Here is a 26,920-nt window from a genome sequence, read left to right as displayed (position 1 = left end):
GTTAATGGGTGTGCTTGTGTGCATATGAGTAGAATGTAGCTCGGTAACTGTTACCGTAGTTCCGAACATAAAATATACAAACATGATCTGGGATGCTGGCATCATGAACATGAGGCTGAAATGTCTGTGCAAATATTGTGACAAGACATTTCCTTGAGCTTCACCTAACCTTTGCCAGGGATTAGCCAAGCAAGGGGATGATGACTTGAGAGAGAGCAGGCTAGAGGAGCTCATCTTTCTTACTGAGAATTCTTCACAGTCTGAAGACGATAGGACTACTCACAGTATGGGGTGTTCCCCTCTGGTTTATTATGCAGTATCTCAACAGGTCTTAGAGACGGTGAGAAACTGCAAGCAAGGTGGGGGAGGGAGCAATTTTATTTTGAGATAACAGCTGCCATTTATTGGCTACCTGTTATGTGCCAGGTTCCTTGTCTACAATTTCTTATTTAACTCCATATGAATTGTGGAGATAAGTATTATTGTCTCCAAGCTACAAATGAGGAAATTAAGGCTTAGTAAGTCTGTGGCTTGCCCAAAGTAACATTGTGTTTTGGAGCTAGAAGTGAACCTAAGTTTATCTAATCTCAAACCCATGTCCTTTCTTCCATATTACACTGTAGTGAAGAACATTCCAACCTATTCTTGGGAAAACAAGATCCAAGTACCTGAAAAATCATAATTAACAATGTACTACTTTAAAACTCTTTAAAAATTGAATATCTAGCATGCATGTTTATTGTCATTGTAAAGCTTTATGATATGGCTTGGTTTTCTTTGTGCATCTGTCACTTACAATAAGTATTTATAACATGGATAGGAAAGATGGAAAGGCCTTTTTATCGCTGGTTTGTGATGGATGGTCACATCAGAGAGGGAATTATCTAAATGCCATTCCCTTCATATTTCATCCTTGTGGATTTCTGGTTTTCCCAGTGAGTGTTGCCTTAGCATGGAATGCTCCTTTCCTCACTTCTTCTCTGTTTTTGTTTTCTCCTCAGATCTAGATATTGATGACGATTTAAATAGCGACGATTTTGAATATGAAGATGAAGCCAAACTTGTTATATTCCCAGACCACTATGAAATAGCACTACCAAATATTGAGGAGTTACCGGCCCTGGTCAGTGAGTGTGCACGGCTGCTAGCTAGATGCGCGTGACTCTCTGTGTCAGGTGTGTGTGCGTGTGTGCAGTGAGTGTGCACTCTGCGGGGTGGGGAGTGGGGAAGGGGGATCGTGTGAGAGAAGAGGATAAGAATGAGCATGAACATGAGCGTATCTCTTCTTTTCTTGAAAAGGGTGGCATTTCAGTAGCTTTGGACCATGCAGAGCCTTTCTTGCCTTTTACTTCCAGTGCTGTTTGGCTTTATTGCTCATCAGACTGGTCTCCTCCAGGATGGGCTGGCTTCTGGCTGCCTGGTCAACCACAGTCGAGAGCTTAGATTTTCATACTGTGCGATGGAGACATGCAGGGGCTGCTGTAGAGGGGTTGTCTTCTGATCAAAGAGATGGCAGTTTCCTTTTTTTTAATCTTTTCTACACATTGATCTTCCAGGTAAGGTTTTGTTTGGAAAAAATAAAAAAGGCTCCCCAGAAAAAAGCCCCACTGCTAAAACCACAGCAACAACGAGATTACAAAAAAAACCATTTGTGAATCACAGATCTGTAAGAGCTCTGTGGTACTGCGAACTTACTTTTTAGTTTTGCTCCTCATGAAGACTAAGACTACTTTCTAGGTTTTAGATATTTTTAGTGGTGAGTTTTTCCCTTTCCTTCTCTTCTCTTTTCTTCCTTTTCCAATTTTGTGGAGGGACTTTCATATTTCCTAATGACTTAAGGCTGGGGGAGGTGGTGGTGGTGCAGAGAAGCCAGATTCTGTTTCACTTTGCTCCTCACATCTGGTAAATGGTAGAGTAACTGTGAGTAGAGTACTGTTCCGGTTTGCTAAAGCTGCCGAAATGCAAAATACCAGAAATGGATTGGGTTTTATAAAGGGGTTTAGTAGTTCACAAATTTACAGTTCTAAGGCCATAAAAGTGTCCAAACTAAGGCACCAACAAGAGGATACCTTCACTGAAGAAAGGCTGATGGTGCCTGGGGTTCCTCTATTACACGGGAAAGCACATGTTGACGTCTGCTGGTCCTTCTCTCCTGGGCTCTGGTTTCAAATGGCTTTCTCCAAAATGTCTCTAGGCATTTTCTCTCTTAGCTTCTCCCAGGGGCAAACTCTGGATTATGTATTTTAGCCTCTCTCCAAAATGTCTCTCTCAGCTTCTCTTAAGGACTCCAGTAAGCTAATTAAGACCCACCATGACTGGCTGGGGTCCATCTCCGTGGAAACAACCTAATCAAAAGATCCCACCCATAATAAGTCTGTTCCCACAAGAGTGGATTAAAAGAACATGGCTTTTCTGGGGACGTAATAGATCCAAACCAGCACGAGTACATAAGCATTTTTCCTGTTCTTCCCCCATTTCCTATATTGCCTCTCCCACACCACCCTTCCTTCCTTTTTCCTTTTCCCTTCCTTTCCCACGTTTCTATTCCATGTGCACTCTGGTTTCTCAGAGCCTGGCCACAGATGGCAGTGAGTGGGTCAGGGTTGAGTGAGTGTAGACATGCCAGTTCATTTTTCCCCTCTGGGTCCTGGAGTCTTCTGGATGTTGTATGGCTGGTATCTGTGGACACCTGCTCACTGGCCTCTGCCAGGAGGGCACATTTGTGCTTGGGGGATCCATGCCATTAGGGACTAGGTTTCTACCAAATTCAGCCTCTTCTGCCCCTGACCTACTTTAAAACAAAATGTGAGACCACAGAAATGAAAACTTCGAGTATTTATCTATTGCAGCTCTTTCTCCTAATTATTAAATTAACACACCCTTTTGAGAACTAGGTGCACAGTGTTCAGTAATACATACAGAATGAAATTACCTTTGCTTTCTCCAATTCCTCGTGTTGAATTATGTGGCTGTTACAAAGGAGAAAATATATTAATGGACAAAATGGTCTTTCATCATCCCATTACCTGAAATTATACTACTGCTTATAACTCTCTACTACCAAGAGTTCTTAGGGCCCTTGTTTAATATAAATCTAATTTCTGCTGTCAGGGAAGAAGTAAAGAAATATATTGTGAATACATGTCATGAGAAATGATTTTTTTCTCATTCACTCATTAAGTAAAAGTCTTTATATGAAAAAATTAATAAAAAAGCCTTTAAGATACATTAATTATTCCTATGTTCAGAATATAATTTGAAGTGTGAATATTCATTAAAAAGGGAAGTGCTATAGAAAGTAAGATAAAAAAATTTTAATACAGTCTTTTAAAATTAAGGAGAGATTTTGAGAGTTTTTATGGGGGAAAAAAAGGAATTATTTGGAAGGTGGGATGACGAGATTGAAAGAAAAGCCTGTATTTATCTGATTGTAACTGACAGGATTTATCTACATAAAAGGTGCTGGCTATTATGGTTTCTTTTCATGCTTTTGCTACATTTTTGATGCTTGATAATTGTCTTTTAAAGTTTGTGAATAACAAAAATAATTGAGCTTAAAATCACCCAATCAGGTGACTCTTCCATTACCTCTTGAACTTCCCTGCCCAGAAAAATTTCAGTTTCAAATAGTTACTACAGTTTTATCAAAAACGAAATCACCTCTCAATGATGCAGGGTTCACCATGATATAGCATTTTGGGCCCGCAGGGCTCTTAGAGCCTGAAATCCAACACCCTCATTTTAGACATCAGGAACCTGAGTAGTGTTGTGCCCATAAACATTTAACAAATGGCTCTCTGAGGGAAAAAGCCCTGCCTTTAGCATTTGCTGATATCCATGGTGTGACTGTCCCACAATGGTCAATTTCAAGCTACCTACGGGACACCCCTGTATGTGACATTGGGAAGAGAGGTGCCGTGATACACTGTGCCATGTTGAAACTGTTATGGACCCCAGAAGAGCCATGATCTTTTTTTTTTTTTTTAATTCAGTTTTATTGAGATATATTCACATACCATGCAGTCATCCTTGGTGTACAATCAACTGTTCACAGTACCATCATATAGTTGTGCATTCATCACCCCAATCTATTTTTTGAACATTTTCCTTATACCAGAAAAAATAAAAATAAGAATAAAAAATAAAAGTAAAAAAGAACACCCAAATCATCCCCCCTATTCCACCCTAGTTTTCATCTAGTTTTTGTCCCCATTTTTTTACTCACCCATTCTTGCATTGGATAAAGGGAGTGTGATCCACAAGTTCTTCACAATCACACAGTCACCCCTTATAAGCTACATTGCTGTACAATCGTTTTCAAGAGTCCAGGCTACTGGATTGCAGTTTGATAGTTTCAGGTATTTACTTCTAGCTATTCCAATGCATTAAAACCTAAAAAGGGTTATCTATATAGTGTGTCAGAATGCCCACCAGAGTGACCTCTTGACTCCATTTGAAATTTTTCAGCCACTGAAACTTTATTTTGTTTCATTTCACATCCTTCTTTTGGTCAGGAAGATGTTCTCATTCCCACGAGAGCCGTGATCTTTTAATCCAATCTCATGGGGTGGGAACATTTGATGGAATATTTCCATGGAGATGTGGACCTGCCCAGACAGGGTGGGTCTTAATTACTTCACTGGAGTCCTTTAAGAGAGCTCACAGAGAGAAGGAGCTCAGAGAAGCTAAGACAGACATTTTGGAGAGAAGCTAAGATATGTAATCGAGAGTTTTCCCCTGGGAGAAGCTAAGAGCTGACACAGACCCAGAGGCTTGGAGATGCAGACAGAAAGACATTTGGAGATGCTAAGCTAAGAGATGAAGCCCAGAGTTTTCCCTGGAGAAGCTAAGATGCTTAAAGAGAAACACCCTGGGAGAACAAGCAAGAATGCACAGGAGCTGAGAGAGAGAAGCTAAGAGAGACAGAAACCCAGAGACATTTTGGAGAAAGTCATTTTGAAACCAGAACCCGGGAGAGAAGGACCAGCAGACACCAGCCACATGCCTTCTCAACTGACAGAGGTGTTCTGGATGCCATTGGCCTTTCTTCAGTGAAGGTATCTTCTTGTTGATGCCTTAGTTTGGACATTTTTTTATGGCCTTAGAACTGTAAATTTGTAACCTAATAAATCCCCTTTATAAAAGTCAATCCATTTCTGGTATTTTGTATAACAGCAGCTTTAGCAAACCAGAACACATACCCTATGCAGAATCTCTACCATTGAGGTAAATAACCTCAAGAGCACATGGGTAATGGTAAGATGTAGCAACACAATTAGGAAGTGATGAGCTCTGAATATTTATTACCTTTTAAACATATAATTTATGTAATTTTATATTTATATAATTTAATAATGACTGTTTACCACCTGTTTTGCCACATTTCTTAAAATTTAGCAACAAGCTCTTGTGAGCCAGTTTGAGCTGGCTCTAGCATGTCACTGAACTTGAGGTCTGTGGGACTCAGAATGGAGTCAGGACTAGTACCAAGGTCTCTTCCCCTCACTCCAGATGACAAATCCAGGGAAAAATAATTCATGGTATAATTATAGGATGATGGATCCTGACCTTTAGCTGCAACCCATAAACAGGACCCGTAAGATTTTTGATGATTTTCTGAAAACACTAGATCAATGGTTGATAGTGGCCCAGAAGGCTAAGGAAATTTTGTTGGCTGTCACCAGGAATGACAGTCAAAGAAAAAAGAGAGCATTATATCTGAATCTTAGTCAGAATCATTGTACTGCAAACCAGAACACTGGAAAAAGATCTAACGGAGATGATGAAAATCCAGAGGAGGGGGAAATGATCCAGGTATCAGTGAAGCAAACAAGGGGCCAGACTAAAAAGATAAGGATGTTATAGTCAGAAGTGCCAAAGGCAGCATGGCCCCAACTCCTAAAAGCAGGAAGGGGCTGGTCGTGAACTCAGCCCTGTTATCTAGGACTATTCCTGAGATGGAGTGGGAGAGGAATTTCAGATAATTGAAAAAAAAAAGCATTTGTGGTGAGAGATGAATGAGATAACCCTTTAGAAAGGTTTATGTTATATTTCACAATAAGGAAATAACTGAAACTGTAGAACTGGAACCCATAACATTTTTTGAAATTTGCTATCTAACTACTTGTTAAATTGTACTTGGAAAGTTATCACTTCTATGTATATATGTTATATTCTACAATAAAAAATAAGGTTTAAATGTATTTAACAATGCCTGATCCATAATGGATTATAAGCTTTTGAGGGCAGGGACCTTTTCCTTATTCCTGACTATGCCTAGCCCGGTATACTCAGTAGATGTTCACTGTAACCTTGGAGAGTTTTAAGCTAGAGAATGATAGGATGTGATTTTCACAGCAAATCACTGGCTGCTGTGCAGAGAGGAGGGGTCAAGAGTGGAAGAAAAGAGACCTGTAAGGAGGCTATCTGGGTGAGCCCTGATAGTGGTTGGGACTAGGATGGATGTGGTTGATTTGGAGAAGAGGTAAATCCCAAATATATTTAGGATGTAGACCTGTTAGAATTTGCTCATGGTCTGGAGGATGCTGGGATCTCTGTGCAGGGAACTTTTCACGGTCTTTTACTCAAATCTAGGGTCAGTCCTTGACATTATCCAGGGGAAACATTCTGCCTAAAGTTAAGCTAATTTTTCCAGATGTTAGTGATGTAGAATAGAAGACTTTGGTTTTTCTTTTAATAATTTAATTTTTTTAACACTCCAATAACTTTTATTATATTCTCAGAGTTGGGCACCCAATGGCTTTTATTATAGTCTCAGAATTGGGCACCCATCACCATAGTCGATGCTAGAATATTTTCATTATCCCACAAAAAAACCCACACCCCTTAGCCATCACTTCCAAACACCTCATTCCTCCCAGCTGTAGACAACCACTAAATCTACATTTTATCTCTATAGATTTGCTTATTATGAACAGTTCCTATAAATGGAACCGTACAATATGTGGTCTTTTGTTTCTGACTTCTTTAACTTAGGATGATTTTTTTCAGGTTCTTCAATGTTGAAGTTTGTATCAGTACTTCATTTCTTTTTATGGCTGTATAATATTCCATTGTGTGGTCATACCACATTTTGTTTATCCATTCATCAGCTGATGGACACTTAGGTTGTTTCTGCTTTTTAACATTATGAATAAAGCTGCTCTGAACACTCATGTACAAGTCTTTGTGTGGATGTATGTTTTAATTTCTCTTGGCTGTATACCTAGAAGTGGAGTTGCTAGGTCATAATGCAACTCCATGTTGAACTTTTTGAGGAAATGCCAAACTATTTTCCAAAGTGGCTGCACAATTTTGCATTCCCAACCAGAGTATCAGTTTTTAAGGACAGCTAGGAGTAGGTTATAGTATTAAGCAAATAGCAAATGTGATTGTAGGCATGCTGCCAGTATCAAGTGGATTTGGAAGAAGGCAGGGAAACCATCCTTCCCAGTTCCCATGCTCAGTTGATACCATGCTGAACATCACAGATTTGCCCATGATGTGGACTGATCTGGAACAGTGGCACCTAGGCATGTCCCTGTCCACGGTCACATTTTGCACCAGAGTATGAAATGGTCGTGCTGCTCATATTCCATTCACGTGCCCTTGACCGCATGTCATTGTGTGATGAGTTGAGGATATTGGATACATGTATGTGCATTTGTTAGGAGGAAAACACACCACTCAGGTAAATTCTAGGCATTCCCATACTCCATTTCACCCTTGTAAATTGTTCACGTCAAACTTTCCACAAAGAGGTAGGAATCTTTCAGTAACCTCTAAGCTTGAGCTTAACAAATTGGCGGATGGATTGGTTCTTACTAACCTGTGTAATTGCCAATACTACAAACTCTAGGCTGGGGACAAAACCTAGGTAAATCCAGGGGGACGGTGCTGGTGTCAGGAAACCAGGGTCTCACTCTTGTGGTAATTGTGCTGTTTGAATTTTCTTGGGTTTGTCTTACAGGTAACAATTGCTTGTGATGCCGTTCTTAGCTCAAAATCTCCATACAGAAAGCAGGACCCAGACACATGGGAAAATGAATTGCCTGTATCCAAATATGCCAATAACCTTACCCAGTTGGACAATGGAGTCAGGATTCCTCCAAGGTGAGTGTCAGATAGCGAAATGGAACTTTACCGCCTAAAACTGGCCAAAGGAGTATTTGCATCTCTGCTTTTCTGAATTAGCAGTTATATATTTTCTTAGCACATGCCTTTTATTAAAAATAAGCTGAAAAAAATGTTTTCTCTAAAATTGTGTGTACCTTTGTAGTAGGTGTTGTTCCCCCACTCTGAGGCTTCCAGGTGTGAGCCAGTGAGGCCTGTGCACGGGACAGTCAGAAATGTCCCTGCCCTGGGAACAGGCCTCCATCATGAGTGGTGGTGCGGGTGGACGAATACCCCAGCTCCTCTGCTCCTTGGGTGGGGTAACTATTTTCTGGGGTGCTCCAGCTGGACTGAGCCCCATCACCTGCTTGTTGATGCTCTTGTATTGGCTTCCTTCTCTTCCCTGTTTCACTTTCCCACTCCCATACAGTGCTTCCTGGGATCACCTCCCAAGCATGCCATTTGCATTCAAATCCTTATCTCAGAGTTTGCTTCTAGGGAAACCCAACTTCAAACAGTCTTTTGGTTGCCACGTTTTTGGCTGGAATGCTGTTTGGATTACATTAGCATCTCCTCTTATGAAGTGCTGATGTGTTTACAGGCACTAGAGGGAAGACGCAGGTGGATTAGGAAGGCGTCTGATCTGGTTGAACCCTGACTGTGCTGCGTTCGTGTTTCGTGGGGTCTTAGGAAAGGCACCTTACTTATGGGCCTTAGTTTCTCTTTTAGTAAAAAAATATGGGAATGGTAATACTGATGCTGAAGATTATTTATCAGAATTAAATAATAAAATTTCTGTAAGGCATCTGGCACATGACTGGCATTTAGTTAAGTTGGTATCTTTACTAATTAGTTCAGATTTGCAGTGTAGTAAGGTTTCATTTAAAGTAGTTATTGCTATGTATGGTTAATGCTTTAGTACTTTAGATTTTTATATGCATGAGATCCTTAAAATTTTAAACTTGTGCAAACTCCACTTTCCCTTAGGAATTTTTAGGAAATGGCCTCCCCTCTGACCCCCATGTCTGGTACTGGTGTTTTGAAGAAAATGAGCTGTCTGCAAGGAGCTGGTCCATGCCTGGGAGGCAGGGTGTGTGCTGGGTGGTCCTGCTGCTCTGGGAGGGGTGGCAGTAGCATTTTTGTTTGTTTGAGAAAATCTTTAATTCTTCTTCATTTAAATTATCACTTCACAACAATATTACATTTACAGAACAGCTGGAAAAATAGTACAGAAAGTTACCATATACCGTTTTTCCATCCTTCTTTCCTCCCTACCTCCCTCCCTTCTTTTCTTCCTTTCTCTCTCTCTATTTCCTTCCTTCCTCCCTCCCTCCCTTTCTTTCTTCTCTCCTTCTTTTTTCTTTTTTAATGAATTTTATTGAGATACATTCACACACCATAGAATCCATCCAAGGCATACAATCAGTGACTCACAGTACCATCATATAGTTGTGTATTCATCACCATAATCGATTTTAGAACATTTTCATTATTGCAAAAAAAAAAAAAAAAAAGAACACCCAAAACATTCCCTATTCCTTATCCCCACCTATTATTTTTTTGTGTCTTTTTTTTGTTACTCATCTGCCCATACACTGGATAAAGGGGGTGTCAGTCATAAGATTTTCACAATCACATGGTCCCACAATAAAAGCTATATTGTTATACAATCTTCATCAAGGATCAAGGCTACTGGATTACAGTTCAACTGATTCAGGTATTTCCTTCTAGCTATTCTGATATGCTAGAAACTGAAAACAAATTCCTATGTAATTCATATAAGAATAACCTCCAGAATGACCTCTCAACTCTATTTGAAATCTCTTAGCCACTGAAACTTTATTTTGTTTCATTTCTTTTCCCCCTTTTGGTCAAGAAGGCATTTTCAATAACATGATGCCAGGGCCAGGCTCATCCCTGTGAGTCATGTTCCACTTTGCCAGGGAGATTTACACCCCTGGGAGTCATATTTCACGTAAGGGGAGGGTAGTGAGTTTATTTGCAGAGTTGGCTTAGAGAGAGAGAGAGTGACCACATCTGAGCAACAAAAGAAGTTCTCTGGGGGTGATTCTTAGGCATAATTATAAGTAGGCTTAGCTTCTCCTTTGCAGGAATAAGTTTTATAAGGGCATTCCCCAAGATGGAGGGCTTGGCTTACTAAATTGGGAGTTCCTAATGCTTCAGAGAATATCAGGAATTCCCCAGGCGGGGGAGTTTAATGTTTCCACATTTTTCGTCAGTCCCTTAGGGAACTTTGCAAATACTTTTCTGTTTTCTTCTCCAAATATTCTGGATATATCAGGGTATTACATTAACCTCTACTGAATAACAGGATCTCCTTCCCTATTCTAGGTTCTAGGTAATCATGTTTTTTAAATAAACTGAACATACAGGTTAAACTAGATAGTGTGCTACAGATAAAGATTTTGTACCAAATAAACATCTCTTCCTTTGGTCTCACACAGAAGTTGAAGCCTTAAAATACAGTCAGTATCATCCTTTATCCTGCATTCTGACTTACCTTAGTCCGAGCCAAATCTGTTTCATTAATATCTCTAATTGAAGTCTGATGTCTTTTTCAGCTTCTTTAGCAGTTACTATATGTAGTAATGCTGACTTTCAGAGCTACAGAACTCTAACTCTGAGACCACTAACTCTGAGTCTTAGGTGTCACACAGATACCCAAATTTCCAGGGAACTCCCAGTTTATACACAAAGAGCTCAGCATCTCAGAATTTAGAAATAACAGTTAAAACTGAGGAATAGACTGCTGTAAGAGCTTACAATCTAGGAACCTTTACAATGAGCCTTATTGAAATTTCTGTGCTCCTAAATCATTGATTGTCCAATCTCTGCCCACATTCTATCTCTTGATAACCTGTGCTCTCAAATTCAATTCTCAGCATTTGCTCATTATAGTTAGTTTATATTAGTGAGACCATACAATATTTGTCCTTTCTTTTCTGGCTTATTTCATTGAACATAATATTCTCAAGTTGAATGCCACACAATTTCCTTCCTGCAGGTGCTCAATATTCCATTGTATATATGCAACACAGTTTGCACTTTCATTCATCAGTTGATGTATCCTTAGCCCATCTCCATTCATTGCAAATCATGAATAATGCCACCATAAACACCAGTGTACAAATGTCTATTCATGTCCCAGCTTTCAGTTCTTCCAAGCATATATCTAATAACGGGGTTGCAGGATCATATGGCAACCCTATACTTAGCCTCCTGTGGAACCACCACACTGCCCTCCAGAGGGTCTGCACCATTCTGCTTCCCCACCAACAGTGAATAGGTATATCTCTCTCTCCACATCTCCAGCACTTGTATCTTTCTGTTTTTTTTTTTTTTAAACAGTTTTATTCACACACCCTACAATCCATCCTAAGTAAGCAGTCAGTGGCTCCTGGTATAATCACATAACTATGCATTCATGAACATAATCTATATGAGAGCATTTCTGTTTCTTCCACAAAGAAAGAAGAGGGAAAAAAAATAAAAAAAATAAAGAATAAAAACAATAAAAAGGAGAAAAACCATCACCACAACAAAAGAATCCCATATCCTTCCCTTATATCCTCCTCTTATTGACATTTAGCTTTGGTATATTACTTTTGTTACAATTAACAGAGGAATCATATAATGTTACTGTTAACTAGAGATCCTAGTTTGTATTGATTGTATTTTTTTCCTGTACCATCCCATTTTCAACACTTTGCAATAGTGACATTCATTTGTTCACCCTCATGTAAAAACTTTCTTATATTTGTAAATTTAATCACCATTATTGTCCACTCTAGATTTTGCTAAGTTATACAGTCCCAGTTTTTATCCTCTCTTTCCTTCTGATGTCATATATGCCCCTAGCCTTCCTCTTTCAACCATATTCATACTCAGCTTTGTTCATTATACTTGCCATATTGTGCTACCATCACACAGTATTGTGCTATCCATTTCTGGATCTTTGTAGTCAATCCCATTGAACATTCTGTACTCCTTCAGCATCAAATGCCCAATCTCTACCATCTTTATATCTCCTAATAACCTGTGTTCTCAACTTTAATTCTCAGAGTTTGCTTATTATAGTTAGGTCATATTAGTGAGACCATACAGTATTTGTCCTTTTGTTTCTGGCTAACTTCACTGAACATAACATCCTCAAGGTTCATCTACCTTCTTATATGTTCCATGACTTTGTTCTCTGTTGCAGCCACATAACATTCCATTCATGTGTATATAGCACAGTTTTGTTTATCTGTTCATCTGTTGATGGATATTTGGGCTGTTTCCATCTCTTGGCATTCATGAATGATGCCGCTGTAAACATCAGAGTGCAAATGTCCATTCGTGTCCCTGCCTTCAGTTCCTCCAAGTATACGCCTAGTAATGGGATTGCCGGATCATACAGCAATTCTGTACTTAGCTTCCTGAGGAACCACCACACTGCCTTCCAGAACAGTTGCACCATTCTACATACCCACTAACAGTGAATGAATGTGCCTCTTTCTCCACATCCTCTCCAACATTTGTAGTTTTCTTTTCTTTTTTCTTTTTTTTGATAATGGCCATTCTAGTGGATGTTGGATGATCTCATTGTGGTTTTGATTTGCATTTCCCTAATATCCAGTGAAGTTGAGCATCTTTTCATATTTTTGAGCCATTTGTATTTCCTCTTCGGAAAAGTGTCTGTCCGTGTCTTTTGCCCATTTTAAAATTGGGTTGTCTTTTTGTTGTTGAGTTGTATGATCTTTTTATATTTTCTGAATATTAAGCCCTTATCTGATATGTGGTTTTTAAATATTATCTTCCATTGCATAGGCTGCCTTTTTATTTTCCTGACAAAGTCCTTTAATGCATCAAACTATTCAATTTTGAGGAGACCCCATTTGTTTATTTCTTCTTCTTTCATTGCTCACACTTTGGGTGTAAGGTCTAAGAAACCATCTCCTGTCACAAGATCTTTAAGATATTTTCCTACATTTTCCTCTGAAAGTTTTATGGTCTTAGCTCTAATGTTGAGATCTTTGATCCATTTTGAGTTAATGTTTGTTTAAGGTGTGAAATAGGGGTCCTCTTTCATTCTTTTGGATATGTGTATCCAATTCTCCAAGCACCATTTGTTGAAGAGCCTCCTCTGTCCCAGTTGACTCAACTTCCATATCAGAAATCAATTGTCTGTGGATGAGAGGGTCCATTTCTTAACACTCAATTTGATTTAATTGGTCAGTTTATCTGTCTTTATGCCATACCACACTGTTATGACCATTGTAGCTTTGTAATATGCTTTAAAGACAAGTAGTGTGAGACCTCCCACTTCATTTTTCTTTCTCAAGATATTTTTAGCCATTTGGGTCACTCTACCCTTCAAAAAAAGTTGATTATTGGTTTTTCTATTTCTTCAGCTAGTTGTTGAGATTTTAATTGGTATTGCATTGAATCTATAAATCAATTTGGATAGAATTGACACCTTAACTATATTTAGTTTTCCAGTCTATGAACATGGTATGTCCTTCCATTTATTTAGGCACTCTGTGATTTCTTTTAGCAATTTTTGTAGTGTTCTGGAAATAGGTCTTTTATGTTCTTGGTTAAATTTATTCCTAAATATTTTATTCTTTTAGTTGCTATTGCAAATGGAATTTTTTCTTGATTACCTCCTCAGATTGCTATAACTAGTGTATAGAAAAACTACTGATTTTTGTGTGTTGATCTTGTATCCTGCCACTTTGTTGTATTCATAATTAGCTCTAGTAGCTTTGCTGTCATTTTTTCAGGATTTTCTACGTATAGGATGACATCATCTGCAAGCAGTGAAAGTTTTACTTCTTCCTTTCCAATTTGGATGCCTTTTATTTCTTTTTATTGCCTAATTGCTCTAGCTAAAACTTCCAGCACAATGTTGAATAACAGTGGTGGCAGTGGGCATCCTTGTCTTGTTCCTGATCTTAGAGGGAAAGCTTTCAGTCTTTCCCCATTGAGTATGATGTTAACTGTGGGTTTTTCGTATATTCCTTTTATTATGTTGAGGAGGTTTTTTTTTATTCTTATCCTCTGAAGTGTTTTCATCAAGAAAGGATACTGAATTTTGTCAAATGCCTTTTCTGCATCAATTGAGAAGATCGTGTGGTTTTTCCCCTTTGGTTTATTGATGTGGTGTGTTACATTAATTGATTTTCTTGTGCTGCACCCCCCTTGCATACTTGGAATAAAACCCACTTGGTCATGGTGTACAATTCTTTTAATGTACTGTTGGATTCAATTTGCAAGTATTTTATTAAGGATTTTTGCATCTATATTTGTTAAAGAGATTGGTCTGTAATTTTCTTTTCTTGTAGTATCTTTGTCTGGCTATGGTGTTAGGGTGATGTTGGTTTCAATTTTTTTGAAGAGTTTGAGTGCAATCGTTACTAATTCTTTCTTGAATGCTTGGTAGAATTCACCTGGGAAACCATCTGGTCCTCAAGTTTTCTTTTTTGGGAGGTTTTTGATGACTGATTCAATCTCTTTGTGATTGGTTTGTTGAGGTCTTCTATTTCTTCTTGAGTCAATGTTGGTTGTTCATGCTTTTCTAGGAAGTTGTCCATTTCATGTAAGTTGTCTAGTTTTTTAGCATGTGGTTGCTTATAGTTTCCTCTCATTATCTCCTTTATTTTTGCAGGGTCAGTAATGTCCCCCCTCTCATTTCTGATTTTATTTATTTGCATTTTCTCTGTCTGTTTTGGTCAGCCTAGCTAACGGCCATTGATTTTATTGATTTTCTCAAAGACCCAACTTCTGGTTTTGTTGATTCTATTGTTTTCATGGTCTCAATTTCATTTATATCTGCTCTAATTTTGCTATTTCTTTCCTTCTGTTTGTTTTGGGGTTAGATTGCTGTTCCTTCTCTAGTTCCTCCAGGTGAGCAGTTAATCATCATTTTTTGCTCTTCTTTTTTAATATAGGCATTTAGGGCAATAAGTTTCCCACTCAGCACTGCCTTTGTTGTATCCCATAAGTATTGATATGTTGTGTTCTCCATTTTCATTTGCCTCGAGATATTTACTGATTTCTCTTGTATTTTCATCCTTGACCCACTGATTGTTAAAGAGTGTGTTGTTTAGCCTCCATATATTTGTGTATTTTCCAGCCTTTCACCTGTTATTGATTTCCAACTTCATTCCATTATCATTTGAGAAAGTGTTTTTTATAATTTCCATCTTTTTAAATTTATTGAGACTTGCTTTGTGACACAACTCATGGTCTGTCCTGGAGAATGATCCATGAGCACTTGAGAAAAATGTGTATCCTGCTGCTGTGGGGTGCAGTGTTCTGTAAATGTCTGGTAAGTCTAGTTCATTTCTCTTATTATTCAAGATCTCTATTTCCTTATTAATCCTCTGTCTAGTTGTTCTATCCATTTGATGATAGTGGTGTAATGAAGTCTCCAGCTATTATTGTAGAGGTGTCTACTTCTCCCTTCAGTGTTGTCAGTGTTTGCCTCATGTATTTTGGGGTACTCTGGCTGGGTGCATAAATATTTATGATTGTTATGTCTTTTTGATGAATTGTCACTTTTAGTAATACATAAAATACATAGTGTCCTTCTTTGACTCTTTTAATTGTTTTACATTTGAAGTCTAATTTTTTCTGATATTAGCATAATTACCCCCACTCTTTCTTGGTGAAATATCTTTTTCCAACCTTACACTTTCAACCTATTTTTTTCCTTGTGTCTAAAGTGAGTCTGTTGTAGACAGCATATAGATGGGTCCTATTTTTTAATCCATTCTACCAGTCTGTGTCTTGTGACTGGGGAATTTAATCCATTAACACTTAATGTTATTACTGTAAAGTCAGCATTTTCTTCTACCATTTTATCGTTTGGATTTTATATGTCATGTCTTATTGTTTTCTCTCTTTTCACCCTTACTGATAATCTTCATTTCTACACTCTTCTCCAAACCTCTCTCTCCTGTCTTTTCCTATCTCACTGTAGCACTCTCTTTAGTATTTCTTGTAGAGCAGGCCTCTTGTTCACAAACTCTCTCAGTGTCTGTCTGAAAATATTTTAAACTCACCCTCATTTTTGAAGGGCAGATTTGCCAGACATAGAATACTTGGTTGGCAGTTTTTCTCTTTCAGTATCTTAAATAGATTAATTCCAAGGAGACCTTCTTGCCTCCATGGTTTCTGCTGAGAAATCCACACATAGTCTTATGTATCTTCCCTTGTATGTGATGGATCACTTTTCTCTTGTTGTTTTCAGAATTCTCTGTCTTTGGCGTTTGATAATCTGATTATTATGTGTCTTGGAGTAGGTCTATTTGGATCTATTCTGTTTGGGGTATGCTGCACTTCTTGAATCTATAATTTTATGTCTTTCATAAAAGATGGGAAATTTTCATTGATTATTTCCACCATTATTCTTTCTGTCCCGTTTCCCTTCTCATCTCCTTCTGGAATACCCATGACACAGATATTCTTGCACTTCTTGTCATTAAATTCCCTGAGACTCTGTTCATATTTTTCTATTCTTTTCCCTGTTCTTTTGCATGTAAGATTTCAGATGTTCTGTCCTCTAGTTCATGGATCCTTTCTTTTGCCTGTTCAAATCTGCTGTTGTATGTCTCCATTGTGTTTTTCATCCCTTCTATTTGTGCCTTTCATTCCTGTAAATTCTGCCATTTGTTTTTTCAAGCTTTTGAGTTCTCTTTATGATCATCCAGTATCTTCTTTATATCCTTCATCTCTTTTGCCGTATTTTTTTTCAAATTATTGAATTGATTTAGAATATTTGTTTGAACCTCTTTAATTAGTTGTTTCAACTCCTGTATCTCAGTTGAAGTGTTAGTTTATTCCTTTGTTTGGGGTATATCTTTGTGCTTCCTAGTATGGCTTGTTATTTTTTGCTGGTGTCTTGGCTTCTGATTTTCTTGATTAGTTTATTCTGGTGGTTGTTTTTTCTCTTTTACCTAGGGTTTTCTTGTTGGTTGTATGTCTCCATTGTGTTTTTCACATTGTGTTTTTCACAGAGAGCTTTTTTTCTCTATCTGTTCTTTGACATTTATTTCAACTTATACTAGAACTCTAGCATAGCTTCTGATTTTAACTGGTCAGAATTTTTCAGCTCTTGTTTTTCCTGGTTCTTGTCCTGCCTATATAGAAGTTTTTTTGAGGAGGGTCTACCCAGATAGGCCTGATTTTCCCAGACAAGACAGACCCAGGGCTCAGGAAGAGGATGTACTCAGTATCAGGGTTCCCTAGGGGTGAGATCCAGCAGACTTCCAGTCTTTCCTGGGAAGCATCTTGATTCTGTGCTTTTCCTATCCTGCCCAGCAGTGGAATTTGTCAGCTTGCAGCTCCCCACTGGTGTAAAGTGGTATGGTGCCCTTAATTCTCAGCAAAGCCTGAACCTGCCAGGGGTGTGGTTGAGTCCAAGGCTGAGGTAGAAGGTGGGCCTAAACTGTTTCTGTTTTCCAGCCCCTGGGAGTGAGAGCTGCCACTTGTGCTGGGCTCTTCCCCCACCCCACCCCCCCTTTTCTTGGGGAAGATATGCCCTTTAGGGAATTGTCTCCTTCATCTGACTAGTTACTTTGTCTCTCAGACTTACCTTAACTCTGCCCTTGCTTGGGACAGTGTTGACATTTGAAAATTCCTGCCACTTTCTTTAATGGGCTTCTAAAAAGTGAAAATAAAATGTCCTTTTCAGAGCAGGTCCCCAGTACCCCAGGTTCTCTAATCAAGAGCTGGAGTTGGCACTCAGCTCTATGTGCCCCTTTTCTTGGGGCACAGCCCTTTTCCTGTATTTTGAGCTCAGCCAATTCCAAAAGCCTCTGTCTTTTTTTCATCAGCCCTGCCTCCTCTCTTCTGGGGAGAAACGTCTGGGTTTCTTTTGAACTTGCTTTGTGTAATTATCTGTGTTCCAACCTTGTATTCAGCAGTCTGAATTTGTTAATGAAATCTGCAATTGGAGTTTGGTTGAGCTCTCCTTCCCTTGTTCCTAGTAAAGACTATTTCTGTTTCCCATAGGTAAGTCACTCCAAAACAGCCAGCCATGCCAGTGAGGGAGGGGCACGAGCCCCCACAGCTAGGGAGACTTGACTTTACTTTCAGTTCTGTGCTGTGTACTTGGCCCTTCCCCCCCTTCCATGCTGATGTACAATGTGTGTCTGGTCACAGAAGTCCCCCAAACAGTTGTTCCAGACAGTTCCTGGCTGTTTACCAGCTGCCCTAGAGGGCAAACTAAGTTCCACACCTCCCTTGGCAGGAACTTTTTGAGGGGAAAAAATGAGGAAGTAAAGATCTTGCTTGGGAGCCCAACACCAGGCTTTGTTATTCCACTGAATGTGTCCTGACACCCCAGCTTGATAAACTCTGCATTTTAAAAGGTTAGTTTTCTAATAACACATTGGGCTCCGGCTGTACTAACTGCCCTTCAATGATTTTCCAGTGGTTGGAAGTGTGCCAGATGTGACTTGCGGGAAAACCTATGGTTGAATCTGACAGATGGCTCTGTTCTGTGTGGGAAGTGGTTCTTCGACAGCTCCGGTGGCAATGGCCATGCTCTGGAACATTACAGAGACATGGGTTACCCTCTAGCCGTGAAACTGGGAACCATCACCCCTGATGGGGCAGGTGAGTGCACTTTAATGAATTTGGGAATGTGCAGTGGCTTCCACTTAGGTTCAGCAGGGCCATCAACCCCATAATCCCTAAATTTGGAGGGTGTAGGAATTGGATTCAGCCCAGATTTGCATCTGGATTTTGCCCCTTATAACTATGAGATCTTGGACAAGTTTTAAAATCTTTCTAACCTTCAGATTCCTCATCTCGAGGATAATCATGGTATTTCTCTAATAGATTTGTTAATGTGCATAAAGCTTTAGCCCAGTTCACACAGTAAGGTCTCAATAACAGCTGCTATTGTTATTGTTATTTGTCTGTCTCTTGGCTAAGAGGACAGAACCAGGAAACAGAACTTGTTAAGTGAATGTGTATAATCAAGCCCACCATTAGAACAGTAGGAGGAAGTTATGGAATTCCTTTTGGGGATGAGTATCTTTTTAGGAACAAATGGATTAGTAATGGAGAAGATGCATTTTAAATGACACTGTGTTAAGGGTCCTCGATATCACATGGCCATGAGGATATACATGCCATGATGGATTAGAGTTCTTTCCTACTTGTACTACCAGCTTCAGAATCTGTTCTTTTTCTCTCACACAGTAGGGTCTGAAACATTTGTCTTTGGCTATGCTCCTACAGTTAAATCCTGCTACCATTCTGTGAGGGAAAAGAGAAATAATATTAGGATCAATAATGAGAAATTTAGATATTGAGCAGGCCATAAGAAAACATCTCCTATCTTCATTGAAAACATAGCTTAAAAGCACAGATCTGGAACAACATCCAGATCAGTTTTTCTACACTTCCAGGCTTTAGCCTCTGTTTCTTCTTTGCTTTAAGGTAAGATGATGTTTTAGGAGAAACATAAAAGCATCTGTTTTTGCTCTTTTCTCTTCTTCTCTGTTATCTTTCTGTAACTGAACCAGCCTGCCTCAGAGTGGTTGGCCAAGATGTTTTCACTAAATATGATACTCTTCTCGCTAACCATTGCTTTCCCATCAAACTGGTTTAGTCTCTCATTTGTTTTAGAATTGGGACCTGGTAGTTAGGTCATGTTGGGATTCTTTGTCTCACATTTTGAGGAAGTTTCCTGCTTCCAAAATTTAGTGGAATTATTTTAACTCATTAGAGAAAAGTAGTTGCAGGGGTCCCAGATGCTGAGTCCAATCATTTTCCTCCAAAGTAAGCCAGAGATAATCTTAGCTCTTTCACAACTTAAAGTTTGGATTCAGGGGTACCATATGGTGATTACATGTCTTTGATGTTCAATAAATGGTTGTTGAATGACTGTCATATACAGCCTGCTCCTTGACCTTTTAGGGGTTCCATAAAGTTTTGCAATATAGGAATTCTGTTGGGTAAAATTGCAAGAGGAGAATGCTTTGGAGTTTCATGCTTTCTATGCTGTCTTATGTTGTGCTTTTATAGGAGCAGTTATTAGATCCATTTCTCAGAACAACCTGTCCAACACTACAATTATTTGTATACATGGTTTAGTTCTTCTATATTTTTAGTAATTTGACGGTAGGTGCTATGACTTACTCATCTTTGGGTTCCATACAAAACCTTACACACGGTAGGCACATGTACTTTTGTTACATGAAACAACTGGTATATGGGATTTAAATAATTATATGTTATTTAAATGTATGTTACTATGAAAGGCAAGGGTTAATTCTATTTTCTAAGTACCTTTAATTTAAAAGCTTTTTCTCTGTTTTGAATTGCTGTTTAGAGTAAATCTAAATTTTCTCTTTTTTAACTGGAGGAAGGAAAGTTTTACATTTCTCTGTTGATTATACAAGAAACAGATGTTCAGTGTAACATATTTGGAAAATAGAAACATTTGGAGAAGTAAACAAATATCACTATTAATACCACCCTCCAGAGTAATTACTGTTGACAATCTAGGTATGTTTTAGTTTCCTGGGCTGCTCAAGCAAATACCATGAAATGGGTTGGCTTAAACAATGGGAATTTATTAGCTTACGGTTTAGAGGCTAAAAGAAAGTCCAAATTCAGTCATCAACAAGCTGCTACTTTCTTTGCGAAGACCAGCATTCTGGGCCGACTACTGGCGATCCTTGGCTCCTCTGTCAATGGCAATGCACATAGCGTCGTCTGCTGGTCTCTCCCTTCTCTTCCGGGTTTTGTCTCTGTCTGGCGTCCTTTCTCTCTGTCTGAATTTCATTCAGCTTAGAAAGGACTCCAGTAATAGAATTGAGACCCATCCTAATTGAGGTGGGTCACACCTTAACTGAAGTAGCTCCATCAAAAGGTCCTACTTAAAATGGGTTCATACCGACAGGAATGGATTAAATTTAAGAATGTGTTTTTTTCTGAGGGTACCTACAGCTTCAAATCAGTACAAGGCATTTGCTTTCCATCTTCCTCCTTTTTTAAGGGCTGAATCAGTTCTTACATACACACGCATATGTACCCCCACATCCTACACTTTTAAAAAAATTGGATCACACTGTTTAAAGATTTATTCCTTAATTTTCTTTGCTTAACATTAAATTGTATTTTCCATGTCATTAAGTGTAAGTATTCCATGATACTTCCATAAATCATTTCACTGTTCCCTTGTGAGTTGTTACAATTTTTTGCTACTCTGATGAACATCCTTGGACATACGCAAATCTTTGAGTGTTTGTCTAATTATTTCTTAAGGATAAATTCCTTTGAACAAAGGGTTGAATCTGTTTAAGATCAGTTGCTGAGTTTCTCTTTCAAATAGTAACAATTTACGTTCCCACCAGTAGGGTATGAGAGTGCCCATTTCAACAAATTCTTGACAATTTTGGGTATTAAAACTTTTTAAAAATCTTTGCTAATTGATCAGATGAAAAATGGTATCTTGTTTTAATGTGCTTTACTAGTGAGGTTAAATGTTTTCACAGTATATTTGACCATTTGTAGTTCTTTTTGTGAATTTGTTGGGCTGATTTTCTGGTGGGTATATGTGAGGGTGTTTTTCTTATTGGTTTTTAAGAGCTCTTTAGCTATTGACAATATTCACCCATTATTTGCCACAGTTAAGTATTTTTTGAGAGTTTTTGAAGAAAGAACTTTTCAAGTTTTCATTTTATATAATTGGGAGTATTTGAATAAATACCTTTTCAATTATAGAAGTTATAAAACACTGGGCAACAATGATGCACATTATAACCCTTTAATGGGGGTTCTTGAATTTATTTAGCTGAAATGTTCATTTTTTGAAAAAAGATTAGTTTTGGAATCCTGCTTGTGTTGTGCATAGTTGGTTTTAACACAGATTATTTTCAGTGTAATTATCATTTCAGATTGGTTTATGGGTTGCACCAATTTGGTTTTAGTTTCCTTTGACTCTGTTTAATGCATTCCTGGTGATGACTTATTATTTATTTGAAAGCCAAATAAAATAATAAAAATATATGTAATGTTTCCTTCAATGGCTGCTGATGAGCCTTGTGGATAGTGAGGTCTAAGAAGTTGGGGTGCCCTCTGTCCAGGGATGGGGTGACCATCTCCTGGTGAAGGTACTACTGCTGAGGGTCTGATCTGCCACACTTGCGAGGCTCACTCAGCCTGATTACGCTCACCAGAGATGAGAACCACAACTGCCACTCAGAGAGATGTTTATGTCAGCTTGACCAGTACATTCCTTCCCTGTGGGAAGCTGAATTATATTTAGAAGATTGCTTAGTGAACATGGAATCCAAGAAGGTTGTGGACTCAAATATTTAATGGTAGTGTGATCTAATCATCCTGGTTTCCTTCTCCCCAATAAGTGTATATCTTTTGAGTGACAAATGCATACTCATCCTTGAGATCTCAACTTAGATTTTAACCCTTGCCAGAAGCCCTGGTTCCCTGAGCTAGGCCAGTGTGGTGGCTTGAGTAGTAAAATTGGGCACCATATCAAATTCCACTCAGGATCTCCATGGGTACAGCAACAAACAAACTGAGAAACAGATCACAAAAACAAACAAACAAAAAAGCTTTCTTCTGTGGGGGGAGACATTGATTTGGCAAAGCAAAGATGAGGGTATTGGTGGGGAAGGGAGTAAGATGGGACAAAAGGGGGAGAGAGTACTTAAGAAGGTGGAAGCACCAGTGCCTTGGGAATTGTAGGAGAGTCTTCCAGAGACTGTGAAGAGGCCCACCCCACTGGCCCCCATACCAGCTCAATATCATGTCAAGTTGGTTTTCCTTCTTTGGCCATCTTCACACTGACCAGAAGCCATGAACTCTCTAAGTTTCTCACAGCTCAGGGTGTGGATTAAAGCCAATGACCTGGCTTGGGTCCCTCCTGTGTGCCCCAGTAGCACCCTGTGCTGCTCTATTATCTCACTTTTCATAAGGTCCTATAACTGTTTAATGGTGATTGGTCACCTAGTGCAGAGGGCCTGTGTGCCACATTTGTTGTGCACCATGATATCTCTAGCATCTAGCATAGCCCCTGGCACATAGTAGGTGCTCAGTAAATGTTTGTGGAATAAATGAATGGAGCAAACAAATTTGCTCCTTTGCTTTGATTTTTTTTTTAAATTTCCTTTTTCTCTTGTCCTATTTCATCCCGTGTTTTAACTCCTACCTGTTTTCCTGTCCACAGTCTAGGTTTTGTCAGATCCGGGAGCTATTCTCTTTAAAGCAATCATACATGCTTCTGGCCTCATTCATTTTGTGTTTATTTTTCTAGTTTAATTGCTGGAGCATTCTGTTGTTTCTCTTCTTTCCTTGCCTGCGTTTGATGGCCTATAGAAACTCATGGTGAAAAGATGCAGCTTGGGTAGACAGATTACCTCAAAGAGAACCTTGCTGCATCTCCTCAACTTATTACTTGGTGTTCAACTGGTAGTTGTTTTTCTCTCTCCACTTGAACTGTAAGAGCAGGGCTACATAGCTGCTAGGTTTTGTTTCTCTTTCTAAATACAAGTACTTGTTGAGGCAGATTTTTACCTCTCCCTCTCTTCTGCTTTCCTTTGTGAGAATCTGAGGGCAGGATTTGGGCTTCTGCCCTCTTCTGGGTCTTAGGAAAAAATCTTTAATTCAAGTGACTGAAGCCATAGCAAAGAGGACATCTGCTGAGGTCCTTCACACCAAACAGCATTTCTGCTAAGATTATTTGAAATGATAAACTTTAACTGTAGGAGGACAGAGACACTGCTTGTCTTATTTAACATTATAACCTCAGTATGCATATATATATTTGGTGCTTAGTAAATATTTGTTGAGTATGATGAATGAATGAATAGATGAATGAATGGGTGAATTAATCCATGTGGATGAACAAGGATGACCAGTGATATGCTCTCTAGTCTTAGCAGAATACCATCCAAGAGAGTAATTTTAATCTTTGGGAATTACTTATAAAGCAGTTTTTTCAACCAAGATGTTATAATAGATTTGGAAAAAAATACAAAAGCAAAAGAAAATATTATTGGTAATCTTCCCATTAAGAGACAACAATGTTATTACCATTTTGATACGATTTCTTATAGTTTCTCCATCTTGGTCTTGGTCTCAGTCTTTTTCTTTAATTAATTTTGGAATTTGCTGCCCATACTATTTTCTAATGTGCTTATCACATCAATGGAGTATTCATGTTCTAAAAGTTTTCTTTTGTCTCTTCTCTAATATAGATTTCTGCCTCTTGCCTTCCATGGTTTTATTTGTCATTTATGAGTGACTGGTTTACTTCTAATATGAACATTGTTACTCATGAAACATTGCTTGTCCCCTTCCTGGGAGGATCCCTCCATGAACATCCTAACGTGATTCTTGGCTCCAAGCTTTTAAGCCAAGGTGCGGGGTGGGTGGGCAAATACTTGTCAGGCAGTACTTATTTGCTATACCAGTTTCTGAGGTGAGACCTGGCTTTGCAAAGCTGAGCTTGGAGATAAAATAGATGTTTCCCAATGAAAAACATATAGGACAGCATTTCCAGCCACTGAGCCCACTTAATTTTTTTTTCTCTGACTGCATATAAATCATATAAATGCTTCATGGTTACCAAGTTGAAGGATCACGGTTACTCATTAAAATGTTTTTTTGCACTGGGGTAAGAAACAATCCTTGCATTTGACCAAATCATGTCATATCTTTGGAGCAACTAATGACTAGAGGCAGGAGACTTCAGTTCTCCACGTGGCAAGAACGTAATAGGTTACGAACTATAGGGTGCTGCGTGATTTTGATGTAGAGTGTTGGCCAATGCCAACAGTGCCCTTCCAGCAATTATAAATTTTCCAACTGAGCTCTGATAATTAGAGGCGTAAAGTCTTAAGGTTTCAAAACTATCTCACTAGTTAATAATAACCAAAGTTAGTAATACCTAGGGAGTACTATTTTCATCTTCCAGCCAGTATTTGAGTGGTATTTCTGTCACTTGTCATAGATTAAAAATACTGTTGATGTATTTGTTTCAAGTTATTGGTTCAAGGATTTTTTTTAATTTAATTTAATTTAATTTTTTAGTATTTAACCTTTTTGGAAACTTTTTAGAAAACATTTGTTTTTTTTTTTTTTTGGCCTTTCTGAAATTTTATAATAGTTGATATATGGGTATATTTACAAAATATGCCTATTTGCTGTGTTTATTGTTTACCACCTGTCTTTCCCCTGGTTGAATGTAACTCATACGAGGTCGGGGTGTTTGTTTATTTTGTTCCTTGATATATCCCAAGCTTGGTGCATAGTAGGAGCTTAGTCAATTTGTGTTGAATATTAAATGACTTGATTACGGATCTTAGTGCTTATTTTCTCTTCACCCTCTAGATGTTTATTCTTTTCAAGAAGAGGAACCTGTTTTAGATCCTCATTTGGCCAAGCACCTGGCACATTTTGGAATTGATATGCTTCACATGCATGGGGTGAGAATGTCTACCTTTGTTTCCATTCAACCTTGAGGGGAGAGAACTGTTTGGTTTATTTAATATATAATTCATCTAACATGGATCTTCATTTTATAGAATTTAGGTTGTAATTGTTGCATTTGCTTCTCAAATATAATTAGTGTTTTCTTTTTGTTACTCTCTTAGATTTGTTTATGTTGTAATAAAAATAGCACCTAATTGCATAGTGTATTGTTTTAGTTTACTTGCAAAATTTCTGTCTCCTCTGACGGAGAGTTGCATGAATTACTCTTTGTTTCATAAAGGGAGAAGGTACAGGGAGAGATGACCTTTAAAATTATCTGTGACCAACATCACTTTAATTAACTTCAGGAAGGGAAGCAGAGCTCCTAGGCAGTGGAAAGAATAAGCCAGCACATTATTGTTGATGGATAAGTTTTACCTCATTTAATTTATTTTTGAGCTGATGTCATGACTGTGTAGTATTTTCTTTATAAGGAGCTATTCCAAATAAATGTGTTTAACATTTTCTTCCCAGCCCAGATCATCTCTCTGTCCTTGTATTCTTATTCCCCTCTGTCTTTTTGTTCACACTTATATCCACTTTTTAATTTATTTTTCTCTCCTCCTCTTTAAACCTCCCTCCTCTTCAGAAAATATTCTCAAGCCCCCATGATTTTTTTTTTTCCTTATTTCTCTCCAATTGCCTTGCCTTTTTTGGAGTGCTGCATTCTGTCTTCTCTTGTAGTTATTCTGCTTGCATTTCTCTTTTCAATTCCTATTTGTCTCTCTTTTTCCTCCTGTCTCTTTCCCTTTCAATCTCTGTTAATTAGGTTGTTTTGTTCTCTGTTTGGGAAGAAAAGGTAGAAACATTCATTGTTTTTAGAAATAGGGTGTAGGACACGATCAGTGAATGATGATCATATTTACAGTTGTTTTCCTCCAATGAATTTATCCCAGACAGAGAATGGGCTCCAGGACAACGACATCAAGCCGAGGGTCAGCGAGTGGGAAGTCATCCAGGAGTCGGGCACGAAGCTGAAGCCCATGTACGGCCCTGGGTACACGGGTCTGAAGAACCTGGGCAACAGCTGCTACCTCAGTTCCGTCATGCAGGCCATCTTCAGCATCCCGGAATTCCAGAGGGCGTGAGTGCTTCCCCACGGCTCATCGCCGCACCGGGCGCACAGCGCTGCCGTCCTGTCCTCCGGGTCGGGTCCAGCCAGTGTGTCCTGGGGAAGCTGTTGGTCATTTGGCCACATAATCCATGGGGTGACTTCTCACACGGTGGCTGGGCTAGAGGACTTGGACAGTGTTATGGGGATTGCATGAGAAAAGGAGAGCCTTTTAAG

General features: G+C 38.7%; 1 protein-coding gene across 1 annotated transcript in view; it reads left to right on the top strand.

Moving 5' to 3' along the window:
* Positions 1-26,920, top strand: part of USP13 (ubiquitin specific peptidase 13) — a 143,019-nt gene that overhangs the window by 40,761 nt on the left and 75,338 nt on the right. The window contains exons 4-8 of the mRNA XM_037840050.1: positions 1,002-1,123; positions 7,970-8,112; positions 18,554-18,738; positions 25,492-25,586; positions 26,529-26,716. Of these exons, the coding sequence (XP_037695978.1) occupies positions 1,002-1,123; positions 7,970-8,112; positions 18,554-18,738; positions 25,492-25,586; positions 26,529-26,716 (733 nt within the window). The remainder of the gene's footprint in view (positions 1-1,001; positions 1,124-7,969; positions 8,113-18,553; positions 18,739-25,491; positions 25,587-26,528; positions 26,717-26,920) is intronic.

The sequence above is a fragment of the Choloepus didactylus genome, chromosome 1, assembly GCF_015220235.1.
Source record: "Choloepus didactylus isolate mChoDid1 chromosome 1, mChoDid1.pri, whole genome shotgun sequence".
Lineage (NCBI taxonomy): Eukaryota > Metazoa > Chordata > Mammalia > Pilosa > Megalonychidae > Choloepus > Choloepus didactylus.
Note: the sequence above shows the minus strand (reverse complement) of the source record. Positions and strands in the feature narration are given on the sequence as shown.